Source organism: Mya arenaria, chromosome 13 (assembly GCF_026914265.1).
Source record: "Mya arenaria isolate MELC-2E11 chromosome 13, ASM2691426v1".
Taxonomy (NCBI): Eukaryota; Metazoa; Mollusca; class Bivalvia; order Myida; family Myidae; genus Mya; species Mya arenaria.
In genome coordinates, this window is record NC_069134.1 from 27,275,019 (window position 1) to 27,299,807 (window position 24,789).

Sequence of the window (24,789 nt, forward strand, 5' to 3'; positions counted from 1 at the left end):
GAAGTTTCTGTCATATGTCATATAACGGATATCATAAAAATGTGTGATAAAAAAACTTCAGAATTTAAGTGATGGGCAGGAAATTTCACAGCAGACAAAAGAGCTAAATCAATAGAGCTTTTAATGAGCATTCGGAACACCTCGGCCATTTTCCACCGAAAACAACCTCGGATGTATATGGATGGTTTGACATCGAAAACAACCTTGGATATATATGGATGGTTTGACATTGAAAACAAGGTCGGTTGTATATGGACGGTTTGACAATCTTTAAATTTAACTATGCTGCAAATAGATTGCGTAGTTATTTCCATCCAGCAGTTAAACTCCATGACTTAAATTTCCATCCAGCAGTAATACTCCATGACTTAACTCATGGGAGTCTTGATCATTTATGACATAATACACTTCATTGGCAATCAATTTAAACTTAGTAATACAAATACATGTTCAAACACTACAATTTATTAATTCTAATAAAATCTTACCAACTACTTCTACTTATGTACCAGCATACATCTGGGGTTGTTTTCGATAGAAAATGGCTGAGGTGTTCCAAATGAATAATGTGGTGTGCATATTGTAAAAGAAGGGACTTTGAATCACAGCAACTCAGACAGGAGTGTCAGAAGGAACATATATTAATCAGTTTTCAATATCATTATGCATAAGTTTGGGAGAAATTTCAGAGAAGACAAAGATTCTAATATATGCAAGATGTTAAGTGCTTAATGATTTACGCAAGATATTGGTAAGCGATTTGGTACACTGGCAGTGTTATACTTAAAGATTCTGTTTCATTAAAATGCAACAACAATATTACTTATTCAGTCATCGAAATTAGACTTTACGATAAACGAGCCCGCATTCTTACATATGAGCTTTGTGACAGACGAGTTAAACAAACCCCGATATATAAAATTTAGAATTCAAACAACCCCAAGAAAGCATTTTACCAATAAAGGGCTTGTGGGCTTGTGCTAATTTCGACCACAGCTGATTAATTTCAATATCATGCGAATAAATGATCGATATATTCCTTTAACAAATTAGATCCTACTGATTTTCCTATACACCAATTTTTTTTTTTTACATGCTATTATTTACAATGGATTTACATTAATATTCTCTAAAAAATCTTTTTTTTATGTAAAATATGGTCATCTCTTTATAATGCCTATATTAAAAAATAGCAATTTCATTCAGAGTAGAAATTCAAGAACTGTATTAAATGTTAAAGCTTATCAGAACGTTTCAAAACTTGGATGAAGTGAAGTCAATTGACAAATAATAATGATATGGATATACGCAAAACAAATATTTTGACAAATTCATGATGAACCACGCTGGCTGATGAATAAAGCATCACTCACTGTGTAATTATCTATGCTTTGATTATAAAGAGATGATTTCTATATTAGCAAGTGAAAACTAATAGGATATATTTAATTACAAATGATTTGAAGCAAAGTTGACTGGTTGAATATTGTACCATTCATTATATGTGTCCGGTTATGACTGCAAAAATACCATGTAAGTTATTTTTATCCATAAATGCATTTTAATATCAACCAATCAACCTCCCATAAATATGAAGGAATGTTATTTCTGGTAAGAACAGTCTTGATTACACTCTGCGATTAGTTCCATAAACAGAACGCGATCTTACCTCGGTGAACCGTCCTCCATTGGGGGAATCACCACGACTTTCACAGTAGCTGACGTCCGTAACAAATCCACCATCTGGTCATGAATCAGGGTCACTGAAGCGACCTTACAGATTTCGACCAATCGGCTGCCTTTCCTAAGCCCGGCCACATATGCGAACCCGTTCTGCTCAACGTCTGTGACGATGCCCTCCGCCTGTATGTGGAAACCAAGTTGACGGAGCCCATTCCGTTTCAGGGTCAGCTCTTGGGTCTGGAAACAGATAATAAAGGAACACTGATAGTACAATGGGTCAGGAACACATTGGTATACTCAACTTTTACAGGGATGTGAATGACTTGGCAGCTGAAGACTTTTGACACAGTTTCATTTTCGTGCAATATAGAAAAACTATCTTAGAAGCACTTTATCATAAGATCATGTGACCATGCACATTGGTTGAGCATTTTTCACACATAAATGATGACATTCTTGTTTTACTGTATTTTTTGTCTGCTAAATGGCTGCCCCTGGTGTTGCATGACAATTTTCTACAGTTCCCTCATACTATGTGATTCCACAATAAAATCTCTAAATCCTGATCTAAATGTGAAGGTTTACCTCACATCCAGGGGTAACAGCTCGGAGTCGTGTCACAATCTCCTGTAACTCCTCCATATCTCCGCTGAGAGGCTGTAACACCAAACAGTCCCCCTGTCTATAGTACAGGCGCAGGCTGGAAACAAAACAAGAGACACTTCAAATAAGATTCAAAATACTTAAAGATTCACTCTTACTCCCAAATAAGATTTACCTCAATTAATACAAATGTTTAAGTATATATCAAAAAGGAGGAATACATGTCCAAAAAAATGGGTCTTATGAAGGATGCAGGGTTTAATTTGAAATAAAGGTGCAGAAAACATGGTATTACAAGCCTATGATATGATAGAAGATCACAGTAAATCTGTTAGCACTCACCAATCAATTAAATATTTTTACGTATTCAGCTATAAAATACAAGGTTACAATATTGCTATCAGTAATTAATATTTTCCATAAACGCATTATTTAGTAAGTAGTTAAAGGTGTATCAGTCAAAACTGATGTTTGTTATACATACAGTACACTCAACGAGTTGGACCCACTTTCCGTTTCCCTCCGCGGATTTTTGCTATTGCAGCCAACACAATGATTTTATCGACTGTCCGCGTTCCTCGGAGTTTGAATTAAAGGCCCTCGGACGGTGATCAGTCGACCGAAGAATAACGAACTCGGCGTTCCTCGGAGGGGTTAACTCCGCGAAACTCTGCGGACACTAGATAAGAATCTACGCTAAAGTTATATTTATTTTATTAAAATTTTCAACCGATTAATACGGCTCCAGTAAATTGCTATTATTCTTTTTCCTCTGCCCGTTTTGCATGAAGTTAGCTAACCACAAGAATGCAGTCGTATTTCACTAGTTGCACATGCATCTTATCAACGTGTTTTTGCTAATGACTGATAAACAAATTTCGTCCGAGAAATTCTAGGTTACACATTTTCGGAAAATCAGGAGGTCAAACAACGCGTTCAAAGTTCACAGCGCATGGTTTTGAAGGCCTTCTTGCCTCTTTTCTGTGGAAAATTCCATAAAACGTCATAGCTATTTTTAACCACCAATAATAAATAGTATATTCTAAATTGTATTGATCACGCGCTTGACGTCAGAGGTCATGGTTCAGAATCGTGTAAATAGTCGGCTGCTTTATGATGCAATAACTTAGTGGATATACTTTAATGATTCAATGTTTATAATCAAGACAATATTCAATTGGCGTTTACGGACATAAATACAAATTAAACGTTGGTACATGTAAGAATCTTTTACGCTTAACAATGTGCATAAGCATAAAAATAAATAACTTCTAAACAAGAATGATTTCTTGCTTATCTGATAAGACTCGGAGTTCCGCCGCGGGGTCATAAAATCGGACGATTCTCAACGCTATCGTTCATATTAAACTCGGCGGTAAGCCAGCCACTCGGAGGAACTCGGAGGGATTTTAGCGAGGGCAACAGTATTACCCTTGGAGGAAACCTGCGATCATCGACTTTACCCCTCGGAGTGAGCGAGGAAAGTGGGTCTAACTCGTTGAGTGTACTGTATGTATGAACTGATTTTGAATAAGAGTGTCACTTTAACGTCTGTCTTAAAAGATGGTTACTTTTATTTATATTTGCGACCCCTTGGTTGCCAGGAAAGTAGCTTTCCACAACACAATAGATCCCCCATACGCCATTGAACCTTATGAATACTAGCATGCTACTATTATATTACCTGATGGCCTGTGAAGTCCAGCCAATGACAGAGCCACAGTGTGTGGTAAAGATCACATGACCAGTCGACTCTTCAACGATCACCAGGGTCTCCGCAGCAATACCCAGGTAGCACACAACAGTTGACGGCTGGCTCACATCCTCCACCTGTATCAAGTGAGCCATTTCAGCTATACACATGGGTTTGGAAAACCATTGGAAATATCTCATTTGTTGCATAATGCAGCTGTTTGTCTATGGGAATTAAATTTAAGTCAGTTTCTTGGTAGAAAAAAATGTATGGGGCTGTATTTTAGATGTGTCCGAAGTTCTTTACATATAAACTCGTTATTTTGAACTCTGTAATCTAAATGTTCTGGTTATGTCGAATATTTTTTTAATGTGTTGGGTTAAGTTAGACATGTTTTATATTTCAGATATATCGGATGTTCATTATCTCAAAAAAATAATTTGGTGGTCCCTAAGACTTTGGTATGCAGAGATTCAACTGTAGTGCCATTTCCTTACATTCCACACTTTCTTTAAACATTTTATTCCACCTTGTTCAAAGGGTTATGCTTAATGTATTCTCTGCAGATAAGGAAACTTCAGTTTTCAAGGTGCACAATTTAGGTTTATGCAAAACATTTGTTTTAATTTTAATGCTTTATTGATTAAAATGATATAAAAATATCAAGCATATAATTAAGGTACAGATAAAAAATATTAACCTTAATATATTATTTTTTCTCATTAATAACTACATGGCAGCAAACTCCTCAGTTAAAAAAGTGCCAGAATATCGCTATATTTTTTAAGGCCTTAATATCAATAAACCAATCCCCCTCACCTTAACATGCCAGACTAAAGCACCGAGGGCGAAATTGTCGGGGATCAGTTTCCCGCGGTTCTTCTCCTTTTTCTTCCCACTGACAAACTTGCTCAATTTCGATGCCGATTCCAGCGAGTTGCTCGTCACATAGTTTGTCGCCAGGTCCTTCAAGTACTCTTGCCGCGTGCGGACAGCCATTGCCGAGAACTTCTCCGAGTGGTGGGCTGCATTCTCAGCATTTATTACTGTAGGGAAGGAAAGGTGATTTTAAGCTTCATTTCCAATTTCAGAAAGTAAAACTGTACAAATACTCAAATCAAACTTTGTTTTAGAAAAAGATATTCCATTTAATCATCGACAACATCAAAGGAAGGCAAAATAAAGCAAGTCTATGAAGTGAGTTTCCAGTTTGGTTTTTACTAAGGGTGCTGTGTGTGTTGGGGGGGGATCCAATTTCAAAGTGCCTTCCTGAGGTGGCTTTAACATATAAATTGAATAGCCTTTTAAAAGATAGTTGGAGAAGTAAATAGCACAAAACGTGGGAGAACTATTATGGAATAAGAACCCAGGTCTTAAATTTGATTCTTTATTCAAGTAAAGGAGTCAACGTTCCTTTTTACATACTTACATAAAATTACAGAAGTTTTATAAATACATCTTTATTTTATCTTGATTGTGACAAAAGCTGATAGCTAATATCATTTTCAAGTTTGTCTCCTGGACAGAGACCAGGTCTCAATTTCTCAAAACTTCATAAGTCCCTTATAACAGGATTAAGCTACGCTCACTATTTTTGATTTCCATAATATTTACTTCTTTAAGAGTTTTTATACTCAAGAAAGGAGTTATGTTTATGATAATCATATCAATTTCAGTATGTATATTGACTTATTGGAAATAGGTACTTAAGCCTATTAAGCTTAGGAAGTTTCAAGAAAATGGGGCCAGTACTAGTGCCTGTTCGGAGAGGCCAGTAGAAAATACCCCTGGTGGCGATCAAACTCTCAACCTTGGGTGAAAGGCTGACAGTTTGATTAATAGACAACTCTTACCACATACGTAGTTGCCCTGAATTCAAATCAACATTAAGCTCGTCTAAATTAAATCATGTTTTATGAGTACCTTTAGCTAAGAGGAAATCCGCAAACTCCCTTGATTTGTAGAATTTGGCGTTTTCTGGAATGGTCGGACCAAAGGGGGGAACATCTCTGGATCGACTGACTGCAATGCTGTAAAAGATCATTGCAAAAATATTTCAAACCAGTCATAAGACTTAGACACTCATCTCAACAGGTACAACTGTTCTTTTAAGTGTTGATTATAATTTGCAAGTTTGATGCAAATAATTATTTATAGCAGAATCTCGCTTATTTTCATTTCAACAAAACGTTACATAACCTTTTGTCAAAAAACACTTTTTTACCTCAGTTTTTATGATAACAACTGTGATAGCCCCTTCCTGGTAAACAGAAGTGAATGGAGTGAACATTTCTTCTAAAATCCTATGCAAAGGGCCATAACTCTTGATCAAACATGCATGCACCTGTACACTTTATCCATGGTGATCCTATGTACCAAGTTTTAGATCAGTTTGTTATAAGCTGTAAAAATAGTTCACTCCATATTTATTTTGCAACACACCACGCGACCAACAAACTGCACAACCAATAGACTGCCCGACTAATTGACCGCCCGACTAACAGGCATACCAAACAACCTCATGGTGATGCCAACATACCCCCTTTCCAACCTTTTTTGAGGGATTGTAACTAGATCCTTGAGTACCTTGCCTTTCATTGCTTTAATATAAGGGGTTTTAAGCCCTTACAATGCATAGTAAAATATATCTGATACAGGGCTCCAGCTAGGCCTAAATAGCAGGGGCAAGCACCCTGCTGCCTTTTTCCGGCACCCTGCTGACTTTTACTATGCCCTTTTGTTTGATCGAGCCCTCCTCTTTTATGATTATACACTAAATTTGATATCTATTAGACATATTGTCAAACCCAAGTATTTTCAGAAATAAGTTTAAAAATAATTAATAAACATAATTTTGACACTTAAGTAAAGATAACATCTTAGGTTTTCATAACAAACTATGTTTTCGTAACAAACTATAAGTATTGAAATTAGTTACAAAACATACACAATAAGAATTGAACATTGACCCTTGCATGTGCCCCATTTAAGGCTCATTCAATGCGCATCAGAAGTGCCCTTTCTGACATAGCACATTGCACGTTTTCAAACCCTGACTGGAGCACTGTGATTTACAACTGTTTAATACAAATGGGTAAAATCTTGTCAATCGAACACTGGCTATTGTTCTGAACACATACCTGTATGATGTTTTTTCGGTACAAGGATTATGGGCCCTAACAATGATGAACACATGTTGGAACTGCGAGCGGACGCACTTCGGGGTGAAGGGTGGAGCTCCAGGCTCCTGGAATACTATCGTCACGATGTCGTTACCGATATGGCGCTTCCGCAACAACTGAAACAGAGAAAGAGTGATTTATGATGAAAGCAGGAGAGAAAGTATAAGATGTCACATAGTTATGAGATCAAAGAAATTTAGTTCACACTTGAAGCTGGAATGTTACGAAAATAGCTTTTAGAATAATGCGTGAGTTCATTTCCTGCATAGAAACCAGTATTGGCTCCATTATTTTCAATCTGTGAGCAATCTTAACACAGGAATGTGATTGACCAGGCAGTTGAAGGGCTGAAACCATTTTGGTGATATATTTTTCCATTTTTATTTAAATTTTAAAGCGAAAGATGGAGCTTTATTAAATATAGTTAAGTTGATGACACAGCGCTTTTGTTTTTGAAAATTGTCTAAATTTATGTTTATAGTATTTATTTACAGTCGAACCCCATTGGTTCAAACTCGCTTGGCTCAAATTCCTCGCTGGCTTGAACTAGATATAAAGGATCAATTCTTTATACTGAAGGTAAATAATCTCACATGACTTGAGTTTTCTTAGGCTCGAGGTATTTTCGCCGGTCCCTGGGAGTTCATTATTTACAATATAAACATTCTAAATAAACAAAAGAATCATACTCACTCTATTGTTTTCATGAAATATTTCAAATGAAGCAACATTCAAGTCATTTGAAGCAAAGGGAGGTAAAAACCCTATTATATTGACTAATTATATTGCCGATTTATCACTAAACATGGGCAATATTTTTTTTATTTTTTTTTTAAACTGGCTAAATATTAACCGAGTCCCCAAGCCTGTGTCGAGGGGATTGAATTTTTGAATTTGTACACATATGAATTCTTGCAGTGATAAAACGCTTGCAGGATCCATGATTAACTGATTTGTTTTAATAAACAATGTCATTTTTTCAGGTATTTGGTACATTTTATCAGAAAAAAAACTGATTAAAATTCTGAACATTGAGGCATTTTGCTGCGTAAAATTGGCTGCTCTTGTTTAGCAACTTTAGTGGCTATGTTATATACAATCTCCGTTTTTATTTGTTTTAACTTTAAGCAGCTATAAAATAAGAACCCAAAATTATTTTATGAAAGTTTCATGCTTGTAAATATCAACTTGTTTAGAAATCCTAAAAGAAACCATTAAAAAGAGTCCGGAATATGGCATCTGCCCAGTAAGATCTGCGGAAATCCACCAATCACAGACAAATCACATCATTAAACAAGCAAGTAATCCTGACCCAGACTGACCTGTTGTGTATTTTTCGGTGTATAGGGGAGCATGGTGGAGACATGGAACATGATCTCACAGTTGTTGAAGGTCGTGTACACAGAGTGGGTTCCCGTAGAGTCAGCTGAAACGGTAAGAGCGTTTGTTAAAGATGCACTCATACTCCCCAAAACGATGTAACACAATTAAAACCATTTTGTTTAAATTTATAGAAAAGATGAATAAATATCACAAATAATGGTTCTTATGAAGGATACTGTGTTTAATTTGTAAGAAAGGTGCAGAAAACACGGTATTTCTACCTTATGAGAGGATAGTTGATCACTGTAAATCTTTTAGAACCCACCAGTCATTTAATATTTGTGCGTTTTCAGCTATAAAATACACGGTTACAGTCTTGTTTTCAGTAATTAATCATTTCCATAAATGCATTATTAAGCAAGACATTTCAGGCTTATCACTCAAAACACTATGTTTGTTTTTACAACAATCAACACAAATTGTCAACAAGTATAATTTGGAAAATCTGATTTTTTCTAATCATGGGTCGAAAAACCTCTTTGGTGGAGAGTTTTGGCCAATTTGTGTTGGAATGTCATAAATTCAGGTGGGTTTTTTAAAGGCTTAAACAAAAATTGTCTTTTGAAGGAACAAGCCAAAATTCTCACACAAGTATTTTGGATCGACATTTTTATATAAAATCCAGAATTAGTGAAAGCCCGGAAGCACTTAACAATGAATGTTTTTTTCAACTAATTTTGACCACTGAAAAATAGGATTTTACATTAGTTCAAAGTCGTTTAATACAGGGTAAGTACAATTAGTAGGCTGAAACAGTTATATTTCAAGTAAGAAAGTATCTTAATAAATTATTATACATCCTGTATACATTAGACTATCATGAGAGTTGCCTCCCCTTGGCCATTCACATTTATTTTAAACCAGATTTTGTCAGTCAGTTGTCCCACAGTATTTATAAAGTATAACAGAATTAAGTACCTTGTTTGCCCAAGATGATTGACAACAGAATCTCACAGTTGTAAGTTTGTTCATTATGACATGCAATAGTAATAGCAATAGTTTGTTTTTTTGCTGTACAAAATCGTAAAATTAGCTGTACCCAGCTGCCAATTTTATCAAATAATTATTAACTATCTTTGAGTTTTGATAAGAGTCTTTTTGAGAGCTAGCGCACATACACAAATCACTGAATAACCCATCTCATAAGACCATTAAATGACTAAATGCAACCTTGGCGGTTGATTTTGTGAGAAGCTTTCTTAACTCTTAAAGGGGCTGGACACCAGATGAACCAGAGAAAACAGCAAGATAACATTAGCACTCACTTTTGTTGTCGAGCTGGGCTCTGTATTTCTCGAAGCCCTTCAAGCGGACCTTCTCTCCAATGCAACTAAGGAATTCATCAAACGCAGGGCATCCCACCTCTTGAAAAAACAAATGTTTATGTACATGTACAAAGAAGGATTGGACTGAACATGCACGGATAATGAAGGGGAAGAAACACTTTGATCATACAAAAGATTAAACCTAGGACAAAATGGTTGAGACGGATATGTCAGCTGTATCAGAATGCAGCCCATTTTTTTATGGCAAATTTGGGGCCGATATTGGGCCCCATTCCCCATGGAGTAAAGAATATATTTTTCCCCAGGTTGTGTCAAAAATTCCCCCATTGTGGAAATTTTATTTACTACTATCTGTAGAAGTCATATTTTCATTGTCAAACTGTGAAAACAGGTAAAGATCAGGTGGGCACCATGTTAAGTTTCAAACAATCGATAATCTAGCTTGCATGATGGTAACAAGATTTTTGTAAATTCCCTAATTTTGCAATATACAAGTTAAATTTCCCCTGTCAAAAGGCCCCGCCAAACTTCCTCAAATTTGGGGAAAAAGGGCTGAAATGTCTTAAGATTTAAAATATTGCATCTCCTCTGTTCTGAGGATCCAGAATTATGTGCCTTGCTTAACATATGAGTATTGTCTCTGGCAACATTTGTGCCAAGTTTCATTGGAATATACCAAAAGGATTATGAGCTATAACCTTGGCTCAAGATTTTGTAAAACAACACGACCAACTATAATGAAACCTAGCCTAAGACGATATTGATTTTATTTCTCTGAAAAAAAAAAACAGACTAAAAATCGTTAACCATTACAAGAGCTGACTACAGGCCAATTGTTCAGAAATTTGTTAAAGTTAACAACATGATTAATGACATTGTTAAATTTGAAAATATTTGATGATGTGGTCACAAACTTAAATAATTATATATAAAAAATACAGCAGAAACAATTGTGGAGATTCTTGTCAGAAATACAATAGGTCACAAGCATGTGGATTAAACTTCCAGAGCAGTAACAAGTTGAAAGTTAACAACGATGATGTTAACAACTTTGTTAACTTAAACAAAGTCCTAACAATCAGCCTAAAATTAGATCATTTTGGAAGTTAATGTACATTTCATTAGATTATGGAAATATCAGCATTGCTCTTTCAAATATATTCATAATTGATTTCCTTTTATTCAAGTTTTGCAAAAATATTTCCTTGTATCTTAAATTTACATCTGATCCTATCAAAATAACTTCAGGAAGTAGCAAAACCAGAGTGCCGTCAAGTGAGTTTTGTTTTGTTTTTGGGCGTGATTTGGGGTTGAAATTAAACCACATTCCCCTCCTGAGAAAGTACATAATTTTTCCCTACCAAGGTAAAAAAAATCCCCTTTAATTTTTTGGAAAAAGAAAAAACTGACCAAGGAGAATTTGACCTCTCTACATTTAGCAAATGTAGCAATATATTGCCATTCATGAATAGGTCGATAGATTGTTGAATGGAAGGTTTCAAAACAAGTTCAACATTTTAGTAATCATGTTAGTATTTTTACCCTTTTTGCCAAAATGACGCTTTATTCCCCCATCAAAGGACCCCACAATTATTCCCTTAGGCCAAAAAATAATAATTGTTTGTTTAGTTGTTTTTGTTGAGTTTATAAAGGTCTGCCCGCGCCCTATAATGGCTGCATGTTTTTTTGGGGTAACCTTCCCAAAATTTCTAGGTAGGGTAGGTTGGGATTTTTTTTGATTTTTTGATATTTTTTTTTCAAAATCTGTCGTAAGTTCAGAGTGTTTTCTTGCACATGGCAGTCTTTCCTACATTACTGTCATTGCCTGACTTTGTTTTATCATATAAACAATAATTCTGATTAAAATCTGCATTAATCCACCCTTCGTAACTCTCTATTCGCCAAGGAATATTTTTTTTGCTCAGAAACAGAAAAAAATAGTTAGGGTCGGTGCATTTTTATAGGTTACCCGAAACGGACATTTTTTGTTGTTGTCTTATTAGTGAAAAAAAAATGCTAGAGGTATGTATCTTGCTATGCATATGTGAATTGTCTCCAGCAACATATGTACCAAGTTTCTTTTGAATATAAATATTGTTTTTTTTATTATGACCAAGGTTGAAGTTTTTGCATATCAAAGACACCAACAACACCAACGACACCAAGGCTGTGAGACATAGAGCAGACCTTTTTCACCAAAAATTGTGAAGAGGCCTAACCTTTTCATTTTGGGAAATTTACACGCGTGAAATTCTGCAAATTGGGAAATCTAAATGCGTTAACGTCTCAAAATGGGGAATTGATAAAAATATAATTCTATGGAGTAATTGGTCCTCGAATAACGTTTAAATTATACAGCTTTCTTCTTATGTCAACTTAAAAGATAAAAAAGAATAATTTGCTCAAGCAGAATAAATTTTTGAAGTAAGATCTTCCTTTTTGGGAAAAATATCTGGGATTTGTGAAAAACATATCTGGAAATTGGGAAAAAATGCCATTTTTCCCAATTGTGAAGTAGCCTTATTTTGGCCCCTAGCAAAGGTGAAAAAGCCTTGTAGAAGATAATCGTTTGTTTCAGTGAAAGATCGAAATTCATTTTATCAAGTCAGCAACCAAAGAACCAAAGATTTATTTCATGAGTAGAGTAGCCACGAGTTAAATATTTACTTTTAGTGTTCACAAGGTGTAATATTTTGCTTTCTAGCACACCGGATAGGCCTTTCCGGTAAATTCAACCGTGCTGGAAAACTCCATCATGAATCCCCCCATGCCAGATGAGTCACGCGCTGTGACGTAATACTTTCAATTTCTTTTATTAAACACTTAATGTAACCATAGTTATGAGATTTCAATAGATAAGATCCATTAACATTAACTTTACAAAAATATTCCTTAAAAACAAAACAAAATAACCCTTAAAAGACGTGATAGCGAAGGAACTTATTGACGTATGCAGTGAATACAAATTACTGCGCGTCATGACGTCAGAAAATATCATCGCAAGCGCTTTTTGGGGAAATGTACAAAAACGCGCTTTTTTTGTATTTTCTTCACAAAAAAAATGTAATTTAAGGTGTGCTAGAAAAAATATCTATCATGTGTGTCCGTTCCGGATAGAAAAATTCGACACTCGGGCACGCTGCGTAGCCGGTAACTCGGTAAGCCTCGTTACCTGGCAACGCAGGTGCCCTCGGGTCGGATTTTTCTATCTGGAACGGGAACACATGACAGATATTATTAATCTTACATTTACACAAACAATTTTTCCTTTTATTATATGCCTAAATTGAAGCTGGAAGTCATTTAATAGCACTTCTTTAGACAAACACGCCAATTTTTATGCGCACTTAATGTCATTTCAGAAATGACTTCATTGAAATTGTTTCCAAGCCCTGTGCATGCTGATGTTTGATTTGGAAATGAATGTGGGCTAAAATTACATAACAATGAAAAATATCAATCTGATATACTCACTGTTTTAACAGTAAAATATTGATTTTATTTCACTGTTAAATCTCATTAAACCACCGGAAAAGCATGTAATAAACAGGGGAGCTAACAAATTGAAAGACAGTAACTAACCATTATTGTACATGTCCTCCTCTGTGGTTTGTCCAGCCTTGCACAACATGATGCCGATCTTATACGTGTTGAATATCTGTAAAAAAAAAAAGGTAAAATAATAATTTACTACAAATGTAACTTCAAAGCTCGCGTTAAGCTTCGGATTGATTTCTCTGACACAGAAACTGTAATTGAGTTCTTGTCACAGTTTTCAAGCTAGGGACTCTGATTTTGACTTAACTATGCATTCCTGGGACCCAAAATTGTATTCATTGATTGTCATCGACTATATTTGGTTTAGCCAAATAATGTACCAGAAACCCCAAATTTGTCAACCACAAGTGTCCTAGGACTTCAGCAGAAAAAGTGTAAAGAAAACAATGCGCATAAAATTCAAATGGACAAACTCTTTAATGTTAATTAATGAAGGGGTGGAAAAAATAAGTTAGACAAATATATTAAGCTTTTTATCTTTCCTGTCACAAACATAACCAGCTATGAAATTTATAGTTCAATATTTAAAGCACTGGTCTAGATTACTTAACATCTAACAATTATTTATGTCTCAAATATTTAATCAAAGAAAATACACCAAACTTTGTACAACAAAGAAAGATAAAGCCACAAAAATTGGTCTGGTTAGGGTTACGTCTTTTCCAAAAACAGGTAGGGTAGATAGGTATCTTTGTAATTATTAGTCCTTATATCAGAACGTTATTGTCATCAATGGAGAATGGTGTTAAAATATTCTTCTGTATAAAGCTTTAAAGATTTTAAACTACATATTAAAACACACACTTCCAATTTTACCATTTGACTATAAAAATGTAAGGGTCGGCGCCTACTTTGTAGGTAGGGTCAGGAAATCCGAACCAAATGTTGATGTATTTAAGGCCTAATAATAAACTACTACACTCCCTACCCTCTGTTCATCGAGCTTCATCAGCTGGTCAAATGTTTTCTGTCCACTCGTCGCCTGGCGTAGACATGATGCCTGCACGTCAGGGGCGAGAAACTCCAGCAGATCCTTGACAGGAATCCCGCGGGAACTACTGAGACGTCCTGATGCCGGGATTGCATCCTCTAGGATGGAGCCGCGTAATACTGTCAACTGGAATATAGAATTGAGAACAGTCAGAGAATTGATAATCAATGCTTGTGACTTGACAATTCTATTACTCTTTTAGTGGTCGAAATTATCAGAAGCCTTAAATCCCAAAACAGTGGCTGAATTTACCACAAGCCTTAATTCCCGCACCTGTATTCGAAATTATAACAAGCAACAAGCCATGATTCGGAGGTCAAAATTAGCCCAAACTCATAAGCCACCTACTGAAAAAGATTTGCCTGGCTGGTTCAATGCGAAGGTAATGTTTGAAGGATCTCATATTTAAATAGGTCAACATCGTACCTGCAGTTTAACAAAGTCTGGGAGACCAACAAGCCCTCAATTATCTCCCTTGGGTCATTTAGAAATGGCTTGTGACTAAATAAGGACAATTTTCACAACCGACAGAAAAGAAATCTTTCCAGGAGTTTCTGAAACCCATTCTTAAATTGTGGCTGCCTTGTTTATCATTCATAAGCTTTAATTTTGATTAAACAGTTCTGTGGGAAAATATCTCCCATCAAAGACGCCCACATAATTATCAGTACGGAAACACTATTGTTTTGATGAAAATGACTTTCAAGTTGTTGTATAACATCTTAAGTACCCAACTTATCCATGAAACATTTTTTGCCAAGTATGTAAAGCTGCATATTTCCGCTACATTCTTATACAATCCTTTCAAGATTATAAAATGATAAACAAAATTAGGTCAGTGTTTATACAGACTAATTCACATTTTCAGAAGAGGAATAACTAAGACCAATAGTTTCATAAATTTTAAGAAATAAAATAAACTCAAAATGCGTAAAACACTTCTATTTTTAACAATTTGATCAGCAGTTTAACGTTATGAACATCTAAACTTAATTCATGTTTACATTTTATGTATGTAGATAGTACTGTCTTAAAACTTAACTCATAAATTAATGCATCATTTTAAACAAGTTATTTATGAATAAGAACCTTAAAATACATTCTGAGCTGTTCAAATAAATAAAATTTCACTATTCATATCAATTTTCTGACAACAATGACTTCCGAAAGGCTGCATTTTTGAACTCCAACCAATTACAATAACAAAGAAAATCTAATATCAACATTTGCATCTTTTCGACTTCAAAACATTGACCGAGCAGCTGAATGAATGAATACCCATAAAAGAGAAACTCAGAACAACAAAACACCATTTACTGAAACCTGACCCACTCAAAGTGGCTTAAATTAACAAATGACATCATGTTTCATTTTACATTCTTGATTTTTGTCCAAATCTTCATCATATTTCGGCTTCAATCTTTGTCCTTTTTTTCTAACTTGAGTCAAGTTGGTGTCACTTTTTTTACTAATAACCTGGTGAGAAATATTATTTATATAGCTTATTCAGCACATGTTTTGTTTTTCATACCAAATGACTGACCAAAATTAGAGCAAGCCCATAAGCCTTGCACAGGTAAAATGCTTTTCGGGCTTGCTCAAATTGTAGATTTAATGTACCAAGAATACAGGACTTTTTCAAAGATTTAAAGCTGCACTCTCAAAGATTACCAGATTTTACAATGTTTGTAGGGCTGTGTATCGCCGAGCAAAAGGCGATCTGATTCGAATCGCGATCTTTGACATGCGATCAACGAATCGATTCACGATTCACCTGGTTATAAAGCAATACATATTTTGAAAGTAAATAAATGATAAAAGTATAACAAACGCTTCTTTTTTGTTTAGTTTTCATTTTTTGTCATCCTTTAATTCAAACCAAAATATTTCCAGATTGTAGAAGAATAGGATGCTGGGTCATTTCTATATTATGGATTTGATGTTTCTGTTGACGGGGATGCAATTTTGACATTGAATTGCAGACGAAAATAAATGATAGCTGTACATAAATTTCGCATTTTATTTTATTATTGTAGATCTTTTCTTTATAATTTCTTTAATGCCCTTTGACTTATTATTTCTTATTTCTATATTTGTATTCTTTTTAAAACATTATATTTCCTAACTAGAACTCCGCGAGTCGGATGTGTCGCCTGACGAATTATTTACTGTCGACATTATAGTTGTTAGATTGGCATTTTATTCATTTATAGACAATGATGTTGCCATTTAACTTTCAAGTGTAGGTGGCATTTGAACCCTCAATCAGATATACCTATGGAATAAGTTTCAGGTTGAAACCTCCTATAGTTTACCACGGCAATAACTCTAAAAATATGGCAGCAAGAGTAACGGTTCTTGTGCACTGCACTTGCCCTCAATGAGATCTATCTAGCTATGAAGTTTCAAGTTGATACCTCTTATATTCTTCAAGATATGCCCCGGACAAAACTTTTCGCATGAAAATTAACAAAGGGCAATAACTTTAAAACTAAGAAAGCAAGAGTTACTGTTATTGTGCACTGCACTTGCCCTCAATGAGATATATCTAGCTATGAAGTTTCAAGTTGATACCTCTTATATTCTTCAAGATATGCCCCGGACAAAACTTTAAGCATGAAAATTAACAAAGGGCAATAACTTTAAAACTAAGAAAGCAAGAGTTACTGTTATTGTGCACTGCACTTGCCCTCAATGAGATCTGTCTAGCTATGAAGTTTCAAGTTGATACCTCTTATATTCTTCAAGATATGCCCCGGAAAAAACTTTAAGCATGAAAATTAACAAAGGGCAATAATTTTAAAACTATGAAAGCAAGAGTTACTGTTATTGTGCACTGCACTTGCCCTAAATGAGATCTATCTACATATGAAGTTTCAAGTTGATAACTCTTATATTCTACAAGATATGCCCCGGACAAAACTTTAAGCATGAAAAATAACAAAGAGCAAAACTCTAAAAATATGGAAGCAAGAGTAACAGTTCTTGTGCACTGCACTTGCCCTCAATTAGATCTATGTACATATGAAGTTTCAAGTTGATACCACTAATAGTTTAGGAGATATACCCCGGACAAGCGAAAATGGGACGCGGACGCCGCTGCCGCCGACAAAAGTAACCCCTATATGTCGTCTTTTCAGGCGACACAAAAACCTTGACAAGAAGCATTCTCCAATCGAACACCGCACACTAAATTGAATGCTAGCTCTGTATGAATTAACTTCCGGTAGCATCAGTGTTAACGTATTTCGGATAAACAATGCATTATATATTTTTAAAACAACCACAATATTTGCTGGAATTGAATCAAATCAATTTTATTCTTTTATTAAATTTTGCACTTGAATCGCACTCCAGCGATCTCAGCACTGGCAAGTATTTGTGTTGAATATTTTGCTTTGACTCGCGATTACTCGGGTACTCGTTACAGCCCTAAATGTTTATATTTATTTTTGTCTCAGAATCAGCTGATTTTGGCATCAATGTTTTCAATTCAGTCATGTAAGACATCTCACAATAAAACAGATCGCAATTGTTAGTAAAACTGCAAAAAAATCATTTTTTATCAAAGTGTTCATAATGCTTTTAGCCATAAAACATCAATCTTATAAAATATTAAAAATTGCAATCCAATCCTTTATCAGCAGTCTTAAGACACTGATTTTCAGACATTTACCCAAAATTGGGATCTTTCCAAGACAAAAATAAAATAAAAAATGGTCAAAACGGTCAATCTGTGAGAGTGCAGCTTTTAGCAATGTTTAAAGAGTTTGGACTTGTTCAGCCAGAAGTTCTTTTTTTGATGACTGACCATGGATTGTTTTACTGTTCAAAACAAATACCTTAAATTTCTGCAATGTATACATCTATATCGATTTTTATCATTTTTTACAGCCAATTAGCCATTCTGGCAGGCCATAAATCGGCAAGCCAGGATTTGCTCCATTACTGGTCCAATTTATGACCAACAAGGGGCAGTGAGAATGGACAATAATTAATCACATTTCCTGCATAAATGACTTTTATCCATGAATAACAATAAGACTGACAGACAAGGCAGAAATAAAAGGCTCCTCTGACGTTTGGTTCTAAGGTCAAATAAAGTTGGAATTTTTGGAAACCCAGCTGGTTATAATTTTATGGAATGTTGACAAACAACTACAGTGTATTTTTAGACATAACAGAGAAGCTATCAGGCAGAAAAAATGCTTTTATCAGCTATAATCAATTAATCCAAATATATTTAAAATAGTTGGATTAGCATGCAAATTTTTTTTGTAAAGAAAAGTGCTAAGAGAAAAAAATATTTGCCACAGATAACCTAAAAAGGCAAGCGACCAAATATCTGTCGCAATCAAAAGCACGCTGGATGCCATTCAACCATCTATTCACCAATAAAGGGATTTCATTTGTCTATGTTTAACAGCACATGGTTTTATAATCCAATGGACTATTAATTGACCACCTAAGAAACCGACCTTGGACAAGTGACCAGGGCCTAAAAAATGGTTTGGTTAGGGTTACATCCTTTTCAAAAATAGGAAGGATAGGTAGGGTTTTCAGTGTTGTCAATAAGAACTGGCTGCTGGCCAAAATGGACGGTTCAAATGGCAATTGGGCCGGTTCAAATTTGGAAAACTAAATGATTTTTCAGTAGAATAAGTAGAAGCTGGTCGTTTACTTTACTATTTGAGATGGTTCAACCAAAACTTATTGAGAACCCTGAGTTTTTATTTATTTATTCTTTTTTTCATCAGGCTTTATTTTAGAATGTTACTTTCATCATTGAAGAATGGTATTAAAGTAATCTTCTTTATAAAGATTTCAAGGTTTTAAACTACATATTAATGTTAAAACAAACTAAGACAAAATATTTTTTTTGTTTTTCATTTTTTTTTTGCAAACTGACTAGTTATAAAAATGGTAGGGTTGACGCCCATATCGTAGGTAACAGGGTCGGGTGACCCGAACCAAATGTAATTTTTTTTAAGGCCCAGGCATAAAGAGGCTGACAGCATATTAAAACATCATCAGGAGTCTGTTTCTCATAGAAACCAGTGCTGTTGTTCCTTTCAAAGGTTTTGAGAGATTACCCCTGATGAATTGAACCAATAATGTCTTTGGTGATCTAGGCAGACATCAATACCACTAGACAACTCCCACACATACAATATATTGTTTATATGGCAGCTGATGAACCAATTTTAACGTTAAAGCTGCACTCTCACAGATTGAACGCTTTGACAACTTTTAAAAAAACATAATCTTGAAACGAGCCAATTTTTGCGAAAATTCATGGAAACCAGTTATATAAGACTGCTGACAAAAAATCAGATTGCAGATTATTATATTTATAAGTTCAAAAAATTGATTTGTATGCATTTTTCTTTTCTTTTTTTTTTGCATTTAAGCCATAAAACATTAGTTTTCGAACGTAAATATGAAAATCTACAATCTGATTTTTTGTCAGCAATCATATTTTATTGGTTTGCAGATATTTACGCCAAAATTTGCTCTTTCCAGATAAAAAATAAAAAAGTTGTAAAAATGGTATTTCTGTGAGAGTGCAGCTTTAAAGGCGGACAATATAGGTGGATCCCAAAAGTTTAAATGAATTATCATGTTTAAATCATTTGACTTTAATAATCAAAATGAAAAAGGCTAATGATTTAAGTAAAAAAATATAAAGGATAGTTTGGCACTTTTTTAACTGGCTACATAGCTATTTATTAAAAAAAAATAATCTTAGTTAGTATTTCTCAATCTGTATTTTTTTTATTTTTTTTTGGAGGGGGGGGGGGGGGGGGGGGGGTGGGTGGGGTGGTGTTAATCAGTTAAACATGAAAATGCATTTAAATTAAAACAATTTTTAGCATCAACTTTACAAGTTATCAAATTTTGGCCAATATTTTTTGTTGGCATAATGTCTACACCCCACATCACAATAGGTTAAATATAGCAACAAATATGTTCAGGGAAACAAGGCCCTCATTTTCCAGTGGGCTCGTAAAGTAATTCTGCTTAATTTCATCAGTCACTGCTTTTACAAATGCATAAATCGAGTTACCAGCTTCTTCCAAATGAGTTAACGCGCAGCTGTGCAAGTTCATGAAATCTAATTTCCTTTTTTGGAGATTTTTTTCTCAATTCAGTGCTGTGTTCCTATTTAATTTCCCTGAATGAACGGAATAAACGAATGTTACACATTGAAACAGCTGCCTGAGACATGGATTTTCCCCCACCATACAATAACATTACCATACAGGAACCACATCGCTATTTCCTGACCAGCGAATGAATTAATCCAAAACATCTTGATTATATTTGTCTAGATCTCGACCAAGGTCTTATTAAGAAATTTATAGAGAAAAATCTGGACAGTCCAATACCCAAGATTAATGCCTGAGACTTTCATGTACATTGAATCTGCAATATACACATGCATGAAACTTCACAGAACATTTCACATAAAACCCAAACCTTTGACCAAAATCTGTCAATTAATGCATACGGTTTTATCTAATGAAAATAGAACTTTAAAAAATATGATATTTCCGGTCAATTCAGAAATCCGTCTCAAACATGTTGCAAAATTGCTTGTTCAGAATGGTATCTAAAACTTTCAACGAGCCCTTTTTTCTAAAATCAAGAATTTGAACAAGCCCAAAAGGTATTTTTCCAGTTCAGGGCTCCAGGCTGAGGCATTTTCGACCACTTGAAATGGCAATTTATTAAAAAGTTAAGATTAAACATCTGCACTGTGTCCTTAAGAATTAAGAAATGGTAAAAAAATACACAATATAATGTAGACCACTCAAAACTTAAAGATTGTTGGTATATACTTACAAGAATAAATGGTTTGGTGTGACTGTGTCACACTGAGTTGCATAACCACAAATTTGAGTAAGTACATACTAACAATCTATATGTTTTTTAGGGGTCTACATTATATTGTTATAACTTTCCACTAACTGGGCCAGCAACTATTCCTATCAACAGCTTCACCTGATAAGAATCAATAATGACTGACAGCTGATTAACTAAAATAAATGTGTTTGAAAACATGAGAAATAATTCCTTCTAACTGGACAAAATATAATGCTGACCACTTATGAAAGATGATCACAGCAATAATATGGCATTTATCTCATAAACCCCTAACTGATAAACCAATTAAGTTCCATATTAACATTTATTGGCCATTACTGATAGCCATTTCCAGCGTAAGTCAGTGAAAAATAGCTAGTTAGACACAATTAATACGGCCACGTAAATATCAATGCAGCCTTCCAACGACAGCTGTTAAGAGATACACATCAATAATTGACAAGTTCATCTTATTAAGAATACATGCTCCATTACATATTAAATGCCTGAAGGAAAATAGGTGTTCACAAATCACCCTGGTCAATATGTACCATCTCTCCTGTCATTCACTCACCTGTTAATTAAATTAATCATCACAACAAACTATCATGATTGGGCTAATTTCAAGCAATGCTCAGCTAATAACATATAGATTTCCTTGTTAAGGGAGGAAACTGCATATATGTGTCGTACCATTATAAAAAAGATGTACTAGTTTCCTTGTTTACAAAATTCCCAAAATGAGTAAGGTGGGGGGAAAAACAAATGTTTGTCAGTTCACTTTGCTCCAAGCTAAGCTATAAAATGATACAACACTAATAAATTAATGTTTGCCAGCTAAGTTTTTACATGATCGGGACAATAGTTTATTGTTTTCAACGTACGGTAGTATGAATCATAAGTGTTCAATGAAAGAAAGGAATTTTACACTCCATTATGATCAAACCAAACTTTGGTTGGTTTATTTAACTAGATATGAAATGGAACCAGGGAAGACGTTTGCCTTGGGTCATAGCTATTTCAAGTGGTTAAGAATATAATAAACCATACAACAACTTTTAGAAGTATTATCTTAGTGTTGACTCTCATGACTCCACTAATGGATTTTAACATGTACAAGAAATGCCTCCGATGTTGGACTCGAATCACTGGCTACAGGAGAATATACGCTAGAAGTGCTACCAACTGAACTGTCATGCAGACCTTTTAAACTTTCGCAAACTCCAGTCCTTAAACTATATAAGGCCTAAAAAATAAATATGTCTGTTTCAGGTAACCCGACCCTACCTATAAAAATGCACCGACCCTAACTATTTTTTTCCGTTTCTGAGCAAACAAAATATTCGTTAGCGAATAGAGAGTTACGAAGGGCGGATAAATGCAGATTTTAATCAGAATTATTGTTTATATGATAAAACAAAGTCAGGCCATGACAGTAACGTAGGAAAGACTGCCATGTGCAAGAAAATTCTCTGAACTTACGACATATTTTGAAAAAAAAAATCCCTACCTACCCTACCTAGTAATTTTGGGAAGGTTACCCTAAACAAACAATTATTTTTTTTTGGCCTAATGCCAGATCATTTGGAAGAAAAATCATAAGAAAGCTCAGATGAAAACGATCACCAAATTTCCGGTCAGTCATTCATTGATCGCACAAGGAGGAGACATTGGTGCCAAACACTAGAATATATATATTATTTATTTGCTTTACTGAAAAACAGAACCAGAGAATTACTAATATTTGAGCATAAGAATTAATATCTCTTGTATTATACCTCGCTAGTTCGAATGATGACTCGATACTGGTAGAGACCGGCTTCCCCCTTGCCTAGGTTGTTTCCCCTTTCTTCCAGCTTTTCCCGTCGGATACTCACGGCAAGCGGACCTAGCGCGTCATCTATACCAAAGTAGTTCTGGTGTTCTGAAAATATATCAAGGACATCAGGGGCATTTCAAGGATTCGAAGTTAGAGGGGGTGCACTGTTTAGTGACTCACATAAGGGGCTCGATCATTTTAGTGGCGCACGTTTGAGTGCATGTGTCCCTTCCCCAGAACCCCCAAAATAGGCTGAAAGCATTGTAAGTATGCCACTACCATAAAATGATCACTTGGACATTATAATACCCCCTCTCACCCTACTAATTCACTTGTTTTTATTATGACAGCAACCACAAAGAAACTCCAGGCTAAGTTGGCTGGTGTTATTTGTTAATTCATTTACATGTTTATAAAAAATGGTGGATCCTAATATTCCTGTTGTTGGTGCAATAAGCTTAGGGCTAAGCTAAACTTTGTGTCTCATTTTCTCTCACAAATTTCTCATTTACATTCACAATGAAGCTGTCTTTTATGTTCAGTTTCCACTATAATAAAGAAACATAAAAAATAATAATTCTAGACTATTTATAATTAACCGAAATTTTCCATTCCGAACGCACGATTGTTTTCCGTAAGGACTCATAACATCCTGAATGATCTCATAAAATTACAGTGTTGTTTTTATCCACCATTTTAGGAAATTGGGCCCGGGCCGTTCAAATTCGGAAAAAATGTGTCATTTGGACTAAAATTGGAAAAAATTGTCAGCTGTTTCGCGCCAATTTGGAAATTTCGGTTAATTTCCCATCCAAGCTATTTCGCAGAGTCTGTTATTTGTGTGTGATTATGTGATTGAAAAAAAAACATAGACTAGATTAATTAATAAGAATGGGGCAGATACTCAGCTCGTAAAAACTTTGTCTTAGAGACAAAAATAAAGAGTTTCTTGGCTGCTATTGCAGAGATGTGAATGACCTGGCAGCTGAAGGGCTGTAAAAATTTTGACTATGTGTTTTTGGGGGTGCTTTAGGGCCCCCATGGGGGTCAATTGGGGTGAAGAACCGTGCAACAGAAGCAAAACAGACTTTTTAGAGGCCATTTTGAGACCTCTCCTGACTTCAAATTTGAAGTTAACTGGAGTGTCAATACTAGCAACAAATAAAGTAACAACCAATTACAACTAGTTAAAGATGCACTCTTACTCTCAAATATCATCTACCACACTTAGTAAAATTGTTTCAATAATCCAAAAATGATGAATAGATGTCAAAAACAAAGGATACTGAGTTAAATTTAAAGGTGCAGAAAGAAGGGTATTTATACCTTATAAAACGATAGACGATAAGAGTAAATCTTTTAGCATTCACCAATCATTTATTCTTTTTGGGTTTTCAGATCAGTAAATAATATTTTCCATAAATGCATTATTTAGTATTTAGTCTAAGGTTTAGCACTCAAAAATGATGTTTGTAATACATGTGTATTGATTTTGAATAAGAGTGTCACTTTAACTTTTTGCCAAAAAATAAATCACATTCCTGTCTTGTCCTTCCTGATGCCCCCCCCCCCCCCCCCCCAACCAAAAAATTGTTGAGTTAAATGATGGAATATATCTGCATGTATAATAACAAAGATGTGGTTAAAATTGTTTTCCTGTGAACTGGCATTAACATCACTCTCCTTTGATAATCTCTTGGTTTATGGGTAATAATAGTCCTTTA

At 34.9% G+C, this 24,789-nt stretch overlaps 1 protein-coding gene across 2 annotated transcripts in view; it reads right to left on the bottom strand.

Annotated features, from left to right (window-relative positions):
* The window catches only part of LOC128213947 (signal-induced proliferation-associated 1-like protein 2), a 56,909-nt gene that overhangs the window by 14,687 nt on the left and 17,433 nt on the right, over positions 1-24,789 (bottom strand). For both annotated transcript variants that reach the window (XM_052920068.1, XM_052920067.1), the window contains exons 3-13: positions 23,025-23,170; positions 14,317-14,505; positions 13,413-13,488; positions 9,810-9,908; positions 8,484-8,587; positions 7,120-7,277; positions 5,903-6,009; positions 4,799-5,025; positions 3,971-4,116; positions 2,269-2,383; positions 1,670-1,920 (exon numbers count right to left, since the gene is read on the bottom strand). In XM_052920068.1, the coding sequence (XP_052776028.1) occupies positions 1,670-1,920; positions 2,269-2,383; positions 3,971-4,116; positions 4,799-5,025; positions 5,903-6,009; positions 7,120-7,277; positions 8,484-8,587; positions 9,810-9,908; positions 13,413-13,488; positions 14,317-14,505; positions 23,025-23,170 (1,618 nt within the window). The remainder of the gene's footprint in view (positions 1-1,669; positions 1,921-2,268; positions 2,384-3,970; positions 4,117-4,798; positions 5,026-5,902; positions 6,010-7,119; positions 7,278-8,483; positions 8,588-9,809; positions 9,909-13,412; positions 13,489-14,316; positions 14,506-23,024; positions 23,171-24,789) is intronic.